The sequence below is a fragment of the Liolophura sinensis genome, chromosome 11, assembly GCF_032854445.1.
Source record: "Liolophura sinensis isolate JHLJ2023 chromosome 11, CUHK_Ljap_v2, whole genome shotgun sequence".
NCBI classification, from domain to species: domain Eukaryota; kingdom Metazoa; phylum Mollusca; class Polyplacophora; order Chitonida; family Chitonidae; genus Liolophura; species Liolophura sinensis.
The window spans coordinates 5,454,711-5,476,028 of NC_088305.1; the positions used below are offsets into that span (position 1 = coordinate 5,454,711).

At 39.8% G+C, this 21,318-nt stretch overlaps 1 protein-coding gene across 1 annotated transcript in view; it reads left to right on the forward strand.

The window, feature by feature from the left end:
• LOC135477786 (calcitonin gene-related peptide type 1 receptor-like) overlaps window positions 1–21,021 on the forward strand; it is a 107,926-nt gene extending 86,905 nt beyond the window's left edge. Inside the window, exons 3-13 of the mRNA XM_064757987.1 lie at window positions 440–546; window positions 1,544–1,635; window positions 2,185–2,311; window positions 5,179–5,332; window positions 12,580–12,652; window positions 13,415–13,478; window positions 14,136–14,222; window positions 15,144–15,276; window positions 16,934–16,974; window positions 18,008–18,208; window positions 20,405–21,021. Coding sequence (XP_064614057.1) covers window positions 440–546; window positions 1,544–1,635; window positions 2,185–2,311; window positions 5,179–5,332; window positions 12,580–12,652; window positions 13,415–13,478; window positions 14,136–14,222; window positions 15,144–15,276; window positions 16,934–16,974; window positions 18,008–18,208; window positions 20,405–20,449 — 1,124 coding nt within the window. The 3' untranslated portion in view covers window positions 20,450–21,021. The remainder of the gene's footprint in view (window positions 1–439; window positions 547–1,543; window positions 1,636–2,184; window positions 2,312–5,178; window positions 5,333–12,579; window positions 12,653–13,414; window positions 13,479–14,135; window positions 14,223–15,143; window positions 15,277–16,933; window positions 16,975–18,007; window positions 18,209–20,404) is intronic.
• The last annotated feature ends 297 nt before the right edge of the window (window positions 21,022–21,318 follow it).

Below are 21,318 nucleotides of genomic sequence, written 5' to 3' on the forward strand. Positions count from 1 at the left end.
CGCGACCGCATTGGCGAGAGGCTCCTGGGTCATTACGCTGCGGTAGCGCGCTAACCAACTGAGCCACGGAGGCCCCTGCTAGAATATAAGTTGTCGATAACAAAACATGTATCTTAGTTGCACTTTAATGGTAACTGTTCATATGCCCAAAGTGACGATCTAATTTAACATGATGAGTGCTCAACCCTGACGGCGGGTTAAGCGGAACTAGACAATCATCAAGCAAGAGCGCCAGAGATTCTGAACGCTCTGTCCACATTTACTTACAAGAGAATTATACTCACTCTAAAACTTCACACACCAGTTTTTGCACTTTCACGCTCTTTAAATACACATTTAAGTTTTTCACGTGTTTTCACGTGAAAATCTGAATAACCGCAACCTACAATATACAATCAACGTTTTAACACAGCTGCCTTCTTTACGGTGTATTTTTCAGTGATGGCCTCTAAGTACTGCACAGAGAATGGTACCTGGTGGAGACATCCTGCTTCGAACAACCCCTGGTCTAACTACTCAGAATGCGTCAATCACACAGAGCTAGAGGTATGTATAGCATATGCTGGTGGCAATCATATATACCAGCCTCTCGTAAACCATTTCCATTCCACAAACGAACCGCATCCAAGAATCCAAATCATGATCAATACGCAAGTTAAGTCGTTGTTTCCTAGTGTAATCTTGTACAATGTTAGAATCCGTTGATAAGGTGATTAGGTATTGTAAGAATTAACGCTATAAAGGAATACACCCATCTATTATGGCTACGAGTCACTGCTCATTGCTTTGTTGCTTTTGCTGTTGCGATGTCTTAGCTTACTTCAAGTGTTAAAGCCCTGACTCACTGCGAGTGTCAAGCCCTTGATCAACGAGCTCAAATCCACATCTGGCTGTTTTGGCCGCGGCTTTAAGTCAGAAGCTTGAGCTGATGCCAGCCATCTCCAGGTCCGTCGACCCTTTAATCAGACCTCCATCACGAAACTGAAAAATTCTTAAACACCAATGCTCTCAGGTCCACATTGATTTTCCATAAGCGATAATGTTAACGTTTAGTAACTCAACACCAAACATTACGTGGCCAATAAGCATTGGGGTCTGCTTTGCTCAAAAGAGAAAACAGCCATAAAAATCATGGAATTTGCTCAAAATTTGCTTTGCTCAAAATTTGCTTTGCTCAAAAGAGAAAACAGCCATAAAAATCATGACATAAGTTAATCGTCAAGATCAAAGCGTCCCTACGCCCGAAGCTGTGAGATGTACCCAGTAACACCAAGGGAACTTCTCTAGTAACATCACTATCTGACACTTTGTATCCTCTCGCCTAGAATTTCAACAAAACTCATACCTGCTCAAAGCTTAGGCCCTTATTTGAATTACTTTCATACCCAGTATGCACCTGTACATCAAAAATGACGGGATGGCCATGAAAAAGAATTGACACCCTAAATACACAGAATCACATTCGCCTTTCTTGAAAAACAGAAGTGGTCATAGGGTCCTTATTCCTAATAAAAGAAGCCAAACAAATTTGTTGTTGTTGCAGAGCAGTACTCGGACTCTGTACGTGTACATCATCGGTTATTCCATCTCCGTGGTCACTCTGCTCATCTCCCTCTGCATATTTTTCTACTTCAGGTAAAACCTTCTTGTTTTGTTCTTGTTTTTCTAAATATTCAAGTAATGCACTGTGGCTAACTCAAGCATTCGTGTGAAACGCCTTGTTTGGCATTTTCCTGCAAACTTTTACAATTTGGACGAAAAATCGCACATTTAAAGCAGCTATTATAAACACACATTGAATATTTATCGGGTAATACTTTTACTCTTACCGAACGTTGTACTCCGGGTACTCGGGTTTCCTTTACGCTGTACCCCGGGTACTCAGGTTTCCTTTACGCTGTACCCCGGGTACTCAGGTTTCCTTTACGCTTAAACTTGGTACGGCTCCTTTGTTTTAATGGGGGTTTTTTTAATGTGAATTGAACAGTTGGAGGAAAACCCTAACTGAGGTACCATGAGAAGAGGCAGAATCTCACTGGTAACATGTGTGGCCATTTGCCAGATGCCACACTGTCGTCGCGGCTCTCGTTTTACTTTCCACACTGTGTGGTCTTTTATATTTTATGCCGATCAAATGAACCGAATAACTCAATTTGCAGCTTACAATTCTGGCCTTTCTTGCAGACAGTTGCAATGCGAAAGGATAACATTACATCGAAACCTGTTCCTGTCGTACACGTCTTGCGCCTTGGTCTGGATCCTGTATTACTCCGTGGTGTCCTTCAACGTGTCAGTCCTCCAGGCGAACTCTGTAAGTAGATCACTCCTGAGCGGGCGACATCGCTCAACATTTCCCGCCAAAAGAGCATGTCCCTATCTCTGCATACCTAGACGTCAAGTCCGACATTCGTATACTATTCATAAACGTGCTTGGCGATTCCAAATCAATAATTTCAGGACTCATTTTCAAAGCAACCTAAAGTACCTATCCCCAAGGGGATAGTTTTATAAGTTCCAAATAAATAATTAATGGTAATATGTCAAAGAGAAACAATCAGCAATTTTTAAACACATCCGTTTCTGCCGTTATGCTGCGGTAATTGCTAACTATATCTTTGCGTTACGAGCACAATCATATTGAAACACACCTTTTAAAATAGGACAAAACTTCTGGTATGCGTCCAATGTTCCCTTTTACGACAGCCGGATGATGAGCCTTAGAAATCTTGTTCAGAAAATATAGCCATGGGATTAATAAAACTGCTGAACATCACGATGATACGCCGTTTATTGCTATGTGTTGTACCTTGGGTGATTTCACGAGTGAATCCAACCATAAACAAAGAAGCGTCACCTAGGGAGAATTTCAAAGAAATTACTTCCCCTTAACATGTTTTATAATCGGTCAGTTTCTGTTTTTTCTTACTTGCTGGAAGACGCCAAAATATAATAAGTTATCTATTTATTTATTTCATCGGTGTTTTAAGTCGTAATCAAGAATATTTCACGCCAGCCAGCGTTCTGATGGGAGGAAAACGGGCAGAATCTATGCGGCGAAACAGGCATTCGTATACCAGCCGTCAGCCAAGAAGGGCGCTCCTGATCAGTAATCGCAAGGCTAATTCCCAAAACGGGCAGAAACCCACGACTAGCATAACCAGAACTTACCAGCGATCGCACTGGTGAGAGGCTCCTGGGTGCCTCCAAACCACTCGTCCACGGAGGACCCTACAATCATACTTCAAAATAAAGCAAGATTCAAACGACTATAACGGACGTTAGCTCCAAAACTATAAATCAAAATTTGCAGGTTTAGCACGACACTACACATCATTAACCCGGTGAGGCGACCTTGTCGATCGTGCTCGCTCATCCCACAATACCTGATTTGGTAATCCTGTCCGATAGGGACATTTACCTGTGTCATTTACAAGCCACCAAAATACATAAACAATGTTACATAGGTCTTCTGATATTTGACTAAACCAATTAAATCATCAGTAAAGCATCCCACATGAAGTTTAAGAAAACATTCCTTTTTTTGTTTTTGTGATGTTGCAGAACCGAGATATCGCTTTTCAGAATAAGCAAAATATTGCACATGGACAAAACAGACGGTGCCACCAAGTTAGTTTTAACCAATCAGATGCGAGCAATTTCTATTACTGGAGAAGGCAGCTGTTTCAGGTGACGTCACCGAAGCCATGTTTTGCCTTTGAGCCATATGAATGAATGAACTTGGTGTTTCACGTTTCTCTAACATGGCACATCTCCTGGCGTTGTAAGAATTCTACATTAGGAGCTGATTTATACATTTATCGTAAATGGCTGTGGCTGTTTACATACGTTTCCATCCATGTTTCAAAATAATAAATTTATATTTTATGCTGTCTTTTCTCTAAAGCCTTTTTACTTCATAGTGTTCCGTGTTGTTTCACGTTGTATTGATCTGTTCAAACTTTGAAACTTTGATATGGTCTGGCTTCCAGATAATTGAAATCTGGTTTTTACACAAAAGGGCATTGAACTTTTTTTTTCTTTTCCGTCAGTGTGACAGTGAGAGTGTTATGTTTTATCTCTGACAAAAGCAAATTCTTTCGCCTCGGTGTATATTTAAACGTGTCATTAACCACAACTGTGATCTGAATTTTTTATCGGATTCTTGACAAAAAAAAAAACAAATCAACATTTAACGTTTCTGAATTCCCTGCCTCGGCCCTTTGTGAACGGAAATAGTTCCCTCCAAAAAGACTTTGCACAATGCCCTTTCCTTACAGTTAACAACCGTAGATTTCACGCTTTGATTTCCAGTCTTACAGCTAATGTCAGTGAACAGGTAAAATAAAACCATATTTATTATCCTTCTGTAAGGAGAGATCTATGAGCGCAAAGCAATACGATATCTCCTTTATGTTAACGCCGAAGTTCTTGTCCAATTGTTCCTGTGTTTGTACGTATAATAATAACAACGAATACATCTCTTATGATTCTCCACGTAACATTCAAGGAAGCCAAGCAACAAGAAGCTAAAAGTGTACGAAACCGAATCCTTTTATGACTACGTTATCAAACTTAAATGTAGTAGTGTGGGGTGTAAGATTACCTCCTCTGGGTTGTGGTGAAGAAAACAATAGACAATAGACAGTTGTAGTTACAGATCCTCCTATTTCACAAGTTGTGTGTGGAAGTTCAATTGAAGATGAGTAGCGAGCTACAGTTAATGAGGTCACTTTTTCTTGAAAATGCGAACTGTCCAGAAATTAAATCTGTGTTGTCCAGTACTTATATACCTTTAGACCCATTCGAGAGCTGGGTTAGATTTACAAAATGTTTTCCCGCTTATCATTGCCGATCATGTTCCCTGTAACAGTGTTATCAGTCGTCCGTCGGCAGCCGCTCTGGCACCGATGGCTTAATGTAACAACTTAATTTCCTGCTCAGAATATCCGAAATAATGTCAAAGGACTTGTCCATTATTGAATGAAAAAACCTCCTTTAGGTAAAATAGACAACGAAGTATGAACAAATACAAATGCCCCGGATGGCTTTATAGAAGATCAAAAAGTCAAAAGCTCAAAGGAAAATACAAAAACCCAACAGGATAAAGGTCTTGAAATAACAAAGCCAACAGCGCTAATCTCTATTTATACTGTTTTTTCTTGTTCTGTTTACTACCAGGTCTGGTGCCGTGGCCTTAGCTTACTGGCGCAGTATTTTACTGCGAGCAACTTCTTCTGGATGTTTTGTGAAGGATTTTACCTCCATACAAAACTCGTTTTTGCCTTCACGTCAGGACAAAAACTACTTATTATTTGTCGTTTGATTGGTTGGGGTGAGTATTTTGTATTTGTCTGCCAAATAAAACGTACCAGGTGACACCAGTGCGTATTCCCTCCAAACCACCTAAAATTTTTTTATATCACTGGTGTTAACTGTTTATTCAGTGTTTTTTCATTTGTTTATATATTTGATTGATGTGCTCACAAATATTTCAATTATACGACGGCGGCCAGCATTATGGTGAGAGTAAAGGGGTAGAGTCCGGCGAAAACCCACGACCATCCGCAGGTTACTGCCACACCTTTCCACGTGGGGCCGGAGAGGAAGTCAGCGTGACAGTTTGCTCATATTCCGTGACTGAAGAAAGCCGCTGTGCCCACAGAAAACCGTTGTCCTGTGGAATCTTATTGATGACCCCCCCCCCCCCCAGCCTTTGATCCCTTTGCTCAGAACATATCCACTTATTTTTGCTTTCAAATTCCACGTTTTAAATTTCAAATTCCACGTTTTAAATACAGACTGCTGTCTGTATTGACCCAATGGAAGGAGCCAAGAATCAAATTGGCTCTTTTTTGTTTATGTGAATTGGTAGTGTTTTACTTGTTGAACCGTCACGTGGCGTGTCCTAAAGCCAATGGTTTGGGTAAAAATCTGTAAATTAGAATACAAAAAATGCAGTCATTGGCTTGTTTATTTGTGAAGGAACTCCAGTTGGGGAAAAGACACTCCGTCTAATAATCAGGGAAGGGTGTTTGGTTGCTTCAATTCTATTAGACTTGATACCAGATTGCTCGTCATAAGGTTAGGCCTCTGATGGAAGATTTAGAGTACACCGACGATGAAAGGCCAAAGCAAGCACAATGGACGTAAGCACTGATGAGCTAGAAGTAGAAAAGCGACGCATTGAGGCATTTCCTCAACTCATCTGTGGATCACCAAATACCACAAATGACTGTATTCCCTCGGCAGACGGAGGCCCGTAGACAGTGATGCATGGAGCAACGAGGCCCCTCAACGCTTTTAATCTCATAGCTTGAAGTTAAATGTAAAACGGGTCGCTCGAACCCCGATAAACGCCGTTGAGAAAGATAGAGGTCTGGCAGCCTTGAATGCTGCCCACGTCCGGTAACTGATAAATCAGACGAAGTACCGCATTATGTATACCACAGAAAAATAGGACGACGCCTTGGCTTTGTGAGGACACGGCTATTGCAAAACGACATTCCTTCCATTTCTGTTGCAACCAATGGCTTACCCACTGTCTCACAAATGATACAGACTGAATTTCGCCTTTATCAAAGTCTGACTGATTCACATATCTTTCATGCAATGGCTATCCAGTGTGTCTGCATACGACGTTTCATGGACAAATTTTCGCTGTAATATTAACACGTCAGTGTAACGCAATGGAAGGCACTCGCTGAAATATTGTGTGTGATTTATTTATTTATTTGAGTGGTGTTCTATGTACGCCGTACTGAAAAATATTTCAGTTATACGACACCGGCCAGCGTTATGATGGGAGGAAACTGGACAGAGCCTGGGAAACCCACGACTATTCGCAGGTTGCTGACAGATCTAGCGTTTGACAACGGATTCGCAAACAATGAGAGACGTCTATCCAGTTGATTCACAGGGCGTCTAATTAATCGCTGAGCCAATTAGCCAGCTTTATTCTGATTCATTGAATAGCATGTTAAGTTTTACTGGTTTTAATGATTTGACTTACATTTTTGGTAGGTTTTAAACAACATCACTTAATATTTGCAATATTGGTAGTTAATAGGCCACACGAGACTCGGGTTCTAAAACCATTCTCTGAGGGTGAATTTTCTAGATTCTCGTGCTTACATTTTGGAGGAGAGGGGTTGGTAGTAATTATTGATCGATTGTGCCCTCTTGTGAAACCTTGCTTAAAATTCGGGTCTTCTCTGGCCTAGGCGGGTGGCGTGCCATCGCGGCACAACAATCCAGGAGCCTCTCAACAATGTGGTCACTCTGAGTTCAAGTCCAGCTCGCGCTACCTTTTTCTCCGGGAGTACGGGGGAAGGTGTGTTCGCCACCTGCGGATGGTCGCTGTCGCTGGAGACCGCTTGCCTTCCACCAACATGACATAAATGTGTCACACGTGGTTTTCTCTTATCATAATGCTGCATCCTGTCGTATAAGTAAAATATTAATATAACAATATGAATAAATAAATATTATATATGTCGTACAGGTATATACACATGGAAAAGTTCTCCTGTATACATGGTTTCCTACAACAATAATGCATGCTACAAAACAACAAAATTATGAGGGTACATTTCTTGAGGTTAAAATAACAATCACAAACTATATTTGCAAGTTTTTCTCAGAAACCGTTATCTGTAGCTTACCACGCGTACTAATAACTGCTTTTGGAAGTTCCCCTGCCTAATTGGTGTATGGCTTTGAATCAGGAGTGGGTTTTTTATACCTGGCAATGGTTAGGTTTTTTACCCTGAAGGTATTTGTGGTATGTGTGTGGCATGCCTCTGAGAGCATATCTTCGAATATATGCATGTATAACAAGAACACGAACGTCTGTTTGGACCTATAGATTCTGAAGTGGCCATTTTAGGTTGAACTACCACTTTATATGGCGTCCCCTTCGTTCCTGTTTCGCAAGAGTCAGTCCCAAGATACTTGTCATAGCAGTGTTAAAAAAATCAACACGAATTTAGGAGGAATATTCGTCAAGGTAATAAAACAAAGTTACAATAAGCATTTACAATAAACCGTCTTTTTACTCCAGCGAAGGAGAATAAGAATGGAGGAGTAGTCATTCAGGATGTTGGCACCCAACAAGCCTTTTCCATGCATAGCTAAATGAGCCGGGTATCGTCACTTACTTAGTAATGTCTCCAGAGAACAGAGAAACCGAGCTAAGAACATCCCTTCTCACTAACAAGCTTGAGATGTCTCTTCGAGGATTGGATGAAAAGAATTTATTGGGGTTGGTTTCCCTGCAGAGGGAGTATGTTGTAATTCATTGGCCACAAACGACCCTATATCTTATTGCCAAAACATGAACAAGGATGGCCTAGTTATACATACAAATATTTAGGAGTTGAATCTGTTTCAAGCAGGAACAGCAAAAACGTGCACATTTTTACATGACCGTGGCGAACGTGATTAAAATATATCGCAAAGCCTTTGGTGTTCACATGCAGTTGTATACGCTGATAAAGTCAGACCGAATAGACTCTCCCTACGCCGACTTGAAGCTAACCTAATTCCAGGTTATACGCTTACCCTAAGCCCTCCCTCTGTTAGTCAGATTGAATCTCACTTACCTAGTCAGGAATTGAAGTCCAATTTAACCCGTTCACTGATTTGTGTATTGGAGAAAATTGCCCGCCTAAAACAAGTCTGACCAAGCGGTGTACTCTTCTTATTTTCTGTTTTACGTTGTAGTATCTGCATAGCTGTGCACAAAGAACAAAGGCGTAGTATACAAACGCTGAGGGTAACAGCAGAGAATGAGATGTTTTATTTTTGAACTGCTACGCACCGACTTGTTTAAGCGTGAAATGCTTTGGCATTACATTAGTTTATTTATTTTGTATACCCTAAGACCGTACACAAGATTTTGTCACTAACAGGGCTATGATTATTTATTTATTTTTTTCATCTTTGTTGTACAGATATTAACACATGGGGCCTCTCGCGCAAACGGATTGTAAGCCTTACTATATGGTAAATCACTAAGATCTCGATCGTAGCCTTAGCTTACAATGGACACCCTCTTGCACGGACAGATTGTAAGCTACGATAGTGGTAAAGTGCAATCACAAATTACAATTGGGTTGACCACCCCAAAAATATTTACAATCGCCCCAAATTTACAGAAAGTCCAAACACTTGCCTTAGACAGACTGTTAGATAGTACTTTTCAATTCGACTTGCAAAGATATATAATGCAATTGTCTCAAAAAGATGTTACGAGCATTTTTTCACATGTTATTATTAGTTGCTGACTCAGTATAATGAAGAACTCATTTGAAAATGAAGGCAAGAAACGTTAGTGACTGGTACATTGTCCATTTACACATGCCACATTTGGCCTACGATGGCGATTGTAACTTTGAAACGTTACAATATCATTACAATTTCTTTGTGCAGGCGGCATAACTAATTATGACAATCAATTGTAAACTCAGTTGTAGGCTGTACAATGGATTGTAGCTCCAATCCTGGGCCCTGGGCATATATCTTCTAACCAAAACCGAACTAAGAATCCGATCTGGCGTTCGAGGCAAACGGCTGACAGAGTTCAACATTGTGGTGATGTGATTCATAACAAACTAGCAATACACCTATAAAAATTGTCCCTAAAAGCTAGCGTCATGAATTATAAGTGGTTCCATCCAAAGAGCAGTCTGCTTAAATCTATCAGTTCCATCCGTTAGACACCCAGTTAGATTACATGGCACTAAATGTCAAATTTGAATTGATCCCTGGTGTTCGGGTATAGCTTATATTTGGGTCCAATTAAATATTCTACTCCTGTTAATGGATAGTGGAAGCAAACCTGCATGATATGTATGTATCATGTTATATACATAGATGCGTTATGCGTGTTTACCCCCCAGGCTCTGGCTCTGTGTGTGTTGTAGGCTCAATACTATGTTATAAATCAGTATATATGTCGCTATATTTTATAACAATTGGTCAGCATCACAATTCAATTTTGCTAATGTCGGATCTTGTAGCCGCTCCCTTAACGGAATCCCCAGTCCCACCTCGGTATGAGGTGACACCTGATCTCCTTCTGTCCGATGACCCTTCTTTTATTGGAGAGGCCAAACTTTAGTGCCGTATCAACTGGTGTGGTCGGAGAGCGGCCGTGGTCTAAATGGTTAACGGATCCCTAAAACAAGCGAGGCTCGAGTTCAAACTCTGTCTTGGGCAAACAAATTTGTAGATTCCCCCGCTCCCACTGCATTTCGGGCTTTGGTAACAATAAACTGTCGATGTGTCCGTCTGCTCAGTCTTACATTCATTGATTACAGCTTGTCGTCTACACATATGGTGCGCATATCACTACGCCACACCTGGAAAATTTCGTCAGTAACTTGACCTAGGTCGGTGGTTTACACTGGGCACTCCGATTTCCTCCAGCCATGACATTATTTTCTCAAATAAAATGGCCGTTTCAATACACAAATGACTCAAAGAGTTAAAGGAGACTGCACTTTCTGAAATACGGAAGCGCGATTAGATTTGGCTAACAGAGGACGGGCTTAGAGCAAACGTAACCCAGAATTAGGTAAGAGTCAAATCGGTGTAGAGAGAGACTACTAGACCTCAGTTTAGTGATTTTGACTTTACTTCAGGTCTAGGTGGTGGGTTAAATCTGATTGCCGTGATCTTGGTTTTACTGTGGTTAGCAACAAGTCTGACTTTGGTGATCCTGATTTTACTTCAGATCTGGTTAGTAACAAGTTTGACTTTAATAATATTGATTTTACTCCAAACCTAGTTAGCGACAAATCTGACTTTAGTGATCTTGATTTTACCTCAGATCCAGTTTGCCACAAGTCTGATTTTGGTGATATTGACTTTACTTCAGATTTAGTTAGCGACAAGTCTGACTTCAGTGGTCTTGATTTTACTTTAGACCTAGTTAGTGACAAGCCCGACTTCAGTGATCTTGATCTTACGCCAGAGAAACTAGATGTGACATTAGTGATCTCGATTTTATTTTAGGTCTAGATAGCGACGTTTCGGTATTTGCAGGGTACACTTGATCTGACTTCAGTGACATTGGTGTAACTTCAGGTCTTGGTGGAGTTAGCGAAAAGTCAGTACATGGACGGTTACTAAATGTGAGTTCAGTGTGACTTCGTGTCTAGTCTGAAATAAGGCAGTACTGAGAGGGGCTACTACATTTGGCTTTAGTGAGACTGGTGTAATTATAAGCCTAGTTAGTGACAAATCAGTGCGGAGAAAGGCTGATTTTAATGGGACTTAACCTCAGATCATTTGATGGGAAAAACTTAGATTTCACCAAACCACCTATACCAGTTTTTGTACTTGAGATTGAATGAAATAAACAAGGCAGGCCTTCATTAATACAGTATAAAGGAGGAGGTTCAAAGCAATTTCGGAAGTGTGGCACTTGTCTTCTGTCCACAAGTAGTTATCGACGCTCAATTTAAACAGTTTTCCATTCACGTGTTCTTAAGAACGTGTTTTAATTTCATGTCCCGACTCTAGAAAGGATAAAATGCTTTCCATATTGGAACAGCATAGGGGTTAAGTAATATTGCAGCCATGCTTCAAAATGGCCGCTCCAATGGTCACGTGATTGTTGCTAGCCTAGCACAGATGCCTGGTATTAACACGCCCACAGCCCACGGTCGCTGGAGAATAGTAATCCATCAATCAAATTCCTGGACGAGTTGATGGTCATTAAAACCGCCCACAACTTGTCTGACCCTAGAATTTGATGGTAAGCTTAAGTTTTAGGGGAAACGTGAAGTGGTTGCCATAGATAGAAACGGGGGCGTGGAAGAGAAAATAGCTTCGGTATTGTAGTTAAAGAAAATCAATTCCCGTCCGTTAGAAAGATTCATACGTTTGTAAAGAGAAGTTATGTGCAACAACAGTAGATGAAATGGTAGTAGTGGCAAACCATAACTATATCCTAAATGATAGCCGTATTATTCTCTACTGGATGAAATTGTGCTTAACTGTTGAGTGGATTTTTCAATTGAGGCCCCTAACATTTGCTGATAGGACTCTCGATTGCTCATCAAACTAAAGCGCGGTTCATATTACATCCAGTATGGACATCGCTGAAAGGTTTCCACACACTACAACCCATCGTTCATTTATTTGACGGTGTTATCGGCCATTCGGCCATTCATTATTTAAAGGCGAGTGGCCTGTATAATAGAATATTGATCCTGTGCATTACTGTATACAGTTCTGTAGATCACCGGTATATATTAAAGAAAGACCTTAATATTGTTTCAAATTCTAACAAAAGCTTGAGTTTTTTAGGTTTTAACATTTGTTTGCAGAGAAGTCAGGAGGTTTGTCTGGTTTGTGAGGGCGGTAAATTCCTGCTCTTATCAACCTGACATCAATCATTTTCAAATAGGGATTTTATCACCAAATTTAAGAAGTAAATAAATATATTTACCTAATTTGAAATATGCGCTAATACATGATATATAAAACTGCCATGTTTCTCCAAAGATTCAGTACAGAGGAAAGTGACGTTGGACGTGCGTGATTGGTTCATGACCTTTTGTTTCTTTCCAGTTTTTCCGGTCATTTTAGCTTTGATTTACGGCGTGACGAGATCTATGTCAGACACGGAAATTAACAGACAAAGGTATGAATGTAGATGTAGATGTAGACGGCGGGTATATCAGCATGTGGACGAATGTGATTTGACGGCAGTACAGCGTATTGGGTAATTCGAGACCAGTGACGTCTAATAAAACAGTAATTAACATAACTGTACACTTTGCTAATTCTTCTTAAGCCATAATGCTAGGGGGTGTGCAATTTGAAACTACTTAAGCCATAATGCTAGGGGGTGTGCAATTTGAAACTACTGAACCATTTACATGGACAGTTAGAATAAGATCCTAAGTGAGATAAACTGACAAGAGTCCGCATTTCACTGGTACGAGAGACAATTTGCCAACTATCACACTGCCGTCGTTGCTCTGGGTTTACTTTCTATGCAACTGTCCATTATACTATAAATTAATCAAACACTTTTGTGACTCAAATTTATTTTAAATTTCCATGTCTTTTTTAATTTTAGACCAGTGGCGTCTAACAAATTGTAGTTAACATGATTGTATTTGTTTTATCTAATTCTGCTTAAGCCAGGGTGCTAGAGGGTGTGTAATTTGGAGCTACCGAAGCATTTAAATAAACAGTTCGAATAAAACCCTAACCGAGATAAACTGACGAGAGGGTGTATTTCACCGGATACTTGCTATCACAGTGCCATCGCTGCTTTAGCTGTACGTCTTTTATGCTATAAACTTGTCAGACATTTTCGTGATCCAAATTTAATTTAAATATCCAACTTTCCCCTGAAAAGACTGCACTTATCTCTATTTTGTTTTGTTTTCGTTAGTTGCTGGATGACACACAGTCCGTTACAGTGGATAATAATTGCACCAATCGTTATCAGTTTAGTGGTAAGTTTTTAATTGTTTTCTTTGACCGCTTTTTATCTCAGTCATGGTATTCCGTATTTTCGTAATGCGTAGGTTACTTCCCTTTTCGAAGAATTACCTCCCTTGGCGGTACATTTCTCTTCTTTATTTCCGTACTTAAGAATATGAGACTAATGTGGAATATTGCTGTTCACATTATCAGTTTCCAAATGCAAAGAAGCAAATTGCAAGGATCCAAAAGTAGTTAACCTTTCAAGTAATTTGACAGGCGGAAGAGTCACAGTTATTGAATGTTTTATAATCAAATAATATAAAGAGCCCACATTTCGTTAAATATAGCCCTGGCAACAGCTAATAGGATCTTTATTACCAGGATTACACTGCTAGGTTTTTGGATTCATCGTCTGTATATATCTGCTAATTTTTGTTTGCGAAACTCTTTTGTCTACGAACTCGAATGTTTAGTGAGTAAACAGAAATTCACATTGAGTAAATTTTGTTGAATGGGCAGAGTGAACGCACGGACCATACACGTTAACCATAAGAACCACTCACATGTTTGTCCATCATTTTGTCCATCATTTTGTCCATCGTTTTGTCCATCATTTTGTCCATCATTTTGTCCATCATATTTGTCCATCCCTACTCTCAGATACCAAATGATTCCCTCTCTTTCAGTTAAATGTTGCTTTCCTGTGTAACATTGTACGGTTGTTGGTCACAAAATTACGCGCCTTAAACTCTACGGATGCCAAATCAAACCAAGTAAGTCCAGCGCATTTTTTTTCTAACACCACAAGTCGTGTTTTTAAGCAACTAAGCTCACTGTAGTCTCTGTTTTAAAGTAAACGAATGCATTCAACGTTGAAATTTAACACTTGTGAATAGTACATCATTAAGCTAGAAGATAAATGCACTAACTAAATAAAGTGTCTACAGCTTAACGCTATCAACAGAAGATTTTATAAAATTTCTCTCTGGACAGAAAATCGTAGCAAACATAAAAAAACACCATGTATAGGATCTAATTTAATGTAGGAATAAATTATAAAGAAAAATATAAACATCCATACAGACGTGGAATGTGTCAAATATGCAAAACATCACTGGCTAATTAACCACTACAATTAAATGTGCATTTCTGTGTCTGTACTAAGCCTATAGTCTTTAGAAGTGTGCCAGAATAAATTTGCCAAGAGGCTGCATCTCCCATCACTGAAGTAGATGGCCTACACTTTAAGCTCGCCTTGCCAGAGACAATATATTGTTCTTAGGTACGAAGGTTAATCAGTTAGTTACATGGCGGAAGATTCTCTGAGCTGTCTGGGTTTTTATCTACCCATGTCGTAAGATGAACAGTTGTTACCCATGGCGATATCATTCAATTAAACAAACATTTTATATATAGAGAGAGAGCATATACATCTAACTACCGTCTTGTAAATGAAACATGTTTTCGCAGAGGGCCATACTCATTATACCTGACAATAACATGACAAACTGTACAAGATGATGTTAAACTTTTATCTACGTTGTTGTTGTTGTGCCCGTTTTGTTCCTGGTCGTATGGTGCATATCTTAAATACGCATGCGATGCAGTTATGACGGCAGATTGTGTCCTTGTTTCTCGTCGCTTTGACTTTCAATGACCGTAAAATGAGTGTATTTTTTTCTTCTCGCAGGCAGGCGACTCGGGCTACACTGATTCTGATTCCGTTGCTTGGTGTACAGTTCGTGTTTTTCCCGATTCGTTCCTCAAAGGACAGTCCCATTTCGGAATATTTACGTCATACTCTCGGCGCTAATTATATCTTTACAGGTATATTTGATAAGAGAGTGTACGTTGGAAGGTCTATCAGCACCTGCGTATGTTTGGAGGTTTAATCCAACCTCTACCCGGTTTCCTCCCACGATAATGCCGCCGTCGTCGAATAGGTGATATATTCTACGGCATAAGGCGTAAATCACCAACTCAGATAAATAAATACATGTATTTATGCTTAGCAGGTAGTCGATCTCTAGTAAAGGTGGGATGAAGTAAAACATTCGGCTCGCACATTGTATGGACCTGTCTGAATCTGTCTCTTTCTGACCATCAGAATCTTGGCCAATGAAGCTGCGATCTTGAATCCATCGCTCTCTTCAACTGTAGCTTTAGGTCAGAAGATTTGTCAGGTACCTGGTGATGGTCACTGGTTTACTCCGGCCATAAAACTGACTGCTATCATAAAACGCTTTAAAAATGATAATTAAAGAAGTGAAAAATTCTTGAACATCAGATGTGTTGATAAAGATATATATACATAAGGCCATGTGGAACGAGAGTAAACCCCTGACGGAGGTAAACTGACAAGAGGCCAGATATTACCGGTTGCGTGTCACAAAGCAAATATAGATTTTATACCTTTCATCCAGATGAACTGAACCAGGTATTTTAGATTATATTATTCTAAATAGTCATTATGATGTACTTTATGCGGAATATTTCTTACCATACAAAAATATTCTGCTATTTCAGACTGGGATCTAATCAACAAGCGTTCCTGTTTGCTTATAGATTTTGATTTGATAAATGTACTAATCAGTAATGGCAGCATCGATAATTTGAAAATTCCTCATTCATATCTAACCAAATCCACGACGAAGTAAAATTTAATCCCAGTGAATGATAACAATGAAAACTCTATATCTGTAAGTGCAAAAAACGGCAGAAACGATGTCGCTATGCTGCAACAAACTTGTTTCCTTAAATATCATTGTATTCGACCTTGTAATCTCGCTGATCGTCTTCGATTAGCTGAGCACATCAAGTAAATAAGCCAGCGTTGTTCCTCTCACATCGTACTGATAGAAGGCTAATACACCCTGAACTGGTAATCTTGTTTCTTCATCACGAGCCGCGCAGAGCATGCGGGGTTAGCTCGTGAACTGGTATGTCCCTGTCAGTATGCTTTGACTGGTTGGGATGTCTCGTCTGGTGTCTCTGGCTTGGTGTTACGGTGGGGCAGCACTAAATACGTATCTGTGAAAAAATGCGCTGCTACAAGGAGACACAATTGTCAAATGAACAGCGACATCGTGTTACATGATGTGATAAGAACCCTCCAAAACAGGCTCAAACATTTATATATAGAGAGAGAAAATGGCAACAAATGTTAAAAACCAAGGCCCGTATATATCAGGCAACTTATAAAGACTTAAGTGCTGCCAAAGCCAGTCTCGGGAACAGGAAAGGACCTGAAAGTTAGTACTCTGTTCTGCAGCGCAGAATCAGCGTACAAATTTTAGACTTTAATTGTAGCTGTGTTCGATTTTTTCTCAAGACGTTTGATATATACGCATCCAGGCTGATTAATAACACTCCATTTTTTGTTATAAATGTATGTACGAAACAGATGTACGAGTCCAGTTAAATTCAATACTCATGGCCCAAAATTGTCCACATGATTTTTACGTACACTTTTTTTTCCTTTCAGGGTTTCTTTGTGGCCACAATATACTGTTTTTCAACAGTGAGGTGAGACTTTGGAATCCAGGTAGATTCCATTATTACGTAGCCTATTGAGTCTACACTTAATCCAGGATGCTCATTATACGTGTACCGTCTTATGGGTTTTCATTACGTGTAATTAATCTGGTAAATCCTGTGTTTAACCTTTGTAGTTAGTGGAATTTAACTTGCTCCGTTTGTCCGTTAAAACCGTTTATCTGAGACTGATTATTTATTTATTTATTTGATTGGTGTTTTAAGCCGTACTCAAGAATATTTCACTTATACGAAGGCGGCCAGCATTATGGTGGGATTAAAGCGAGCATAGCGGGGGAAACCCACGACCATCCGTAGGTTACTGGTATATCTTCCCACTTCCGACCTGAGAGAACACCAGCAAGAGCTGGACTTGAACTCACAGCAAACGCATTGGATATTTCCTGAAAAAATTGCGCCGCGCTGGCATGCTAATCACTCGGCGACAGAGGCCGCGACAATCATTTGCATGGGATGTAATACTGGATGACAATGGACTATGTCTGGAAAGTCGAGACTGGCTATGATTTATTTATTTAGTTATTTCAATGTTGTTGAAACAATTAAAGAACTTAAAAATGTTTAGCGTATAGGATGAGGGTCAGTTTTATGAATCGGATTAGCTTGTTCAGCATCCCTAAAACCATTGAGATAGTTGTGTATCCTTAGATGATGAGAGTTAATGGAATCCGGCGAGTGTGTGCTCTTCACAATTAGAGGTAGAAAAGGTACGAAATCACAGTCTTATTAAGATAAATTTACACCCCGCTTGACGTCCACCACACTGTGTCTTACTGAACGACACACATGGTTAACATCAGCGTCGACAGACCGCCGTTAGAAGCTAAATACTTAAGTTGAAAAACCCGGGACGTCCACATTATTTACCGTGATGGGCTATTAAAGTACGAACTATAGTAGTGAGCTTTTGGTATAGATTAAACTGCTAATTATTAGCCATATTGATTTTTGTCATTTTTATAAGTAGCCTTTTCCCTAACGACAAATCTCCTATTTTCTCCAGGTTTTGTCTGTACTGAGGCGGAAATGGCACCAACGACAGCTGATGAAAGGCCGCAGAGACACGGGCACTATGTGGACTATATCATACACCCACTGCGAGGATAGGGCCTCCACCGCTACAACAACAACTACGGACATGCGCAGATCGTCAAGCAGTGTCGCTAGCCGCTTAGACACAAGTTATAAAGCCAATGGCGTCAAGGTATTTGGATGTCATTCTCCTTACAGTGCATGCATCGTTCTCTAACGCTCGCTTTGTACCACTGGCACCAGTAGACGTGGAAGACAGGTGTCATCTTTCGATCGTCGAACGACACATGTGGGTTTGTTTGGGCTTAGCCTCCCAAATTATCTCCACGCGCGTGATTGTATAACATCATCAATAAAAATGTACTAGCTGTTCACTAGAATGAAGATACATATTTGTAAAGTGCATAAAAATAAAATTAAAACGTACAGCATAGAGAGGAAAGCAGCGACAATAGCGGGACGATGGTGTAATAGTTGGCAAATGGTCACAACCAACCGGTAAGGCATTGTACAATATTTCCCTGTGGTGCTATTTGTGTAAAGTAAGCATTAAGATCGGCGCATGTGCTTTGAGGAGACTGCTTGGATGTTTATGAGTTTAATCATGTTTTATATCATTCTTGATACTGTTAAATGTTTGTCTATGATATCTTATATGGAATCATCTACAATACGTAATTTACAAGTAGTGTAACTCCCAAAAGCAAATATTTCATTCTGACTCATTGTCTTGGTACTTTGTTTTGCCCTCATTTGAAATATTCAAATATTGGATCACAGTGTATCTGAATTATTGAATACTGTCACAATGCAGTCGTTGTTTTAAGAATTCGCAGTGCATGTGAATTTCGTAATACATGTCTGGCTACACGTTGTATATGTGATTTTCACAGTGATTTCGGGCTTTAGCCAAATTAACAAAAAATTAATATATTAATTCATTAATATATCTATTAAATCAACAAACTTTGACCGCTGATTTCTTCTCGCAGTAGAACAATTTCATCACAGGATCCGGCTTCAAATATTTTGTTGTGCAAAGACTTAAATGGTTTTGTTAAACAGTCCCTAATGCAGTCCAATTATGGACATTGCTGTCAAATACATGCCCATTATTGTTAGGGCAAATCACGCTGGTGCATGGTTTCTGCTCAGCTGGTCGTCGGATGGAATTCCACCATTAATATTTATTTATTTATTTGCTTGTTGTCTGACATCGTGCTAAAGACTTTTTCACTTGTATGAAAAGGGTTAATATCCCGGGTGGCGGAGACTTGAATGCTTGGAGCGAACCAGTGACCTTTAGCAGGTATCTGTCTGCATTACGAAGAGTTAATTATTAAGAGCTCGGGAAATGCTTAACTTTTTCAACACGGCTCTGCACAACATGGTTTTTCAGACAGTCCAAACGGTATAGGAATAAAAAAATTAAAATAATAAACAACATATAGTCATACCGGAATTGAAATAAGAAAATGTATTTAATTAACAATGATTGTGACAAGTTGCATGGTGTGGTGTTAAAACTCGATATTACATTACGACCTTCCTGCTTGATATTAAGGCAAAGGCGGTAAAGGCCTAATTCGTCAAACCTCCTTATTTCGTACTTGAATAAGGTCTTACGCTTCAGGAAAGAAAAAGTACTTGATCGGTTTGAGTCATAATTACGGCATACTGACCGCAGACGGTCTGACTGTGGTGTTTTTGGAATAGCACATCCCCATTGCACTGACGCCCAAAAGAAACCTCGCCGAACCAGCACAAATTTTGTCAAGCAGGTGCCAATTATAGCATGTGGGCGCCGATCTAAGTCTGGTGTGTGACCCTTCCAGGGATAAAGGTTGAACGGCTTTACACCACAGACTGAATTGGTTATTTGTTATTTTATGGCTTCCTTGAGGCCACAGTAAAGTTTCTCACCAATTCTACAAGCCGGGCAGTAATTCAGACAGTGCGATGATCGCAGGAGAAAATCAAATGAATAAACAAGTGCTATGCCGCAGGACAAGTCTGCGACGACGTAACTCGAAACTGCCGGGTAATTTATAGACTTACTGTCTTCCTCTCCACTGATTCGTCCACACAAAGCTTCACTTCATTGACAACGTGTCTAATCATCGATCCCCTAAATTTTTCCTCATAAAGCCCAATATTAACATATCAGTATTGTGCCAAGCCGAAAGCTACTGTGATAGTTAATGCAGCCCTAAAGCAACACTACTTATTAAGATTCGTTTCTGTTTTTATTTCCCGCTATATCATTTCAACGAAGCGCAGTCTCCAATGTTTAGGCTGCGATTTGACATTATTCTTAAATTATGTGCTATATGTTTTTTTTTTGAGTATTTTTCTTTGTTTTTTTCAGAACTCAGAGACGAGGCACATGTTATCAGAAGTGGACGGCGAATGACCAGACAAAACAAGCACAAATACGGTGTATAAATGTTTGTGTTCCCAATGTGACGTCATCTCATTGTAACCAGGTGTGGTTGGGAGAGATCGATCGGTAGACCCGTGCAGTCTGAATTCCGGTTCCGTTAGCTCACATTCCGTTATGCGCATGTCTTCAATGTGTAACGATAAAACAGCCAAGGTTTGGCAGGCATTCACTGATTATTTCACCAGTGTTTCATGAACAACAAAAGTGTCGTACATTGCAGATGACCCACTGATAGAGACTACGTTATTAGGAAGGTGGACAAAAGCTGACCTAGGGGTATGACGTCAGTTGTCTCGTTTTAAAAATATCCAAACTATCCAGGATGTTGTGAAATAGCATACTAAGCATTTTTCACAGACTGTCAAACTTTTTGTGGAGCTGTGATGCCAGGAGATATAAGAGGTACTTGTATTTTGTGAAGGGCCGTCACTACAGCCATACGAAAGTAGTGCTAATATACACCGTAAGAACTTTCTCTCCTCATGTACCTTAAAACATTTGCTGGTATAAAAATGTAAATCTTGGATCTGAAATAAAGATTATTTATGGCAAAACTTGAGCATTCGAATTTATTCCCACGCACTAGCCGCTGTACTGGTCATTGAACTGGCCGCTGTCCTATAGGTCAAATATTGTTGAGTACGGCGTAAAACGCCAATCTAATAAATAAATATGTACTGACCACTGGTAAAAGGCCGACACCTCTGTTAGGTTGGTCAATTGTTCAATTGTATAATTACTATATTAATTAATTAGTTGCTTTTTTAACGCATTATTTTGTCGAAGGAAAGCGTAATTACTAATTAATGGGGAACACAACAGACATGGATGGAGATAGC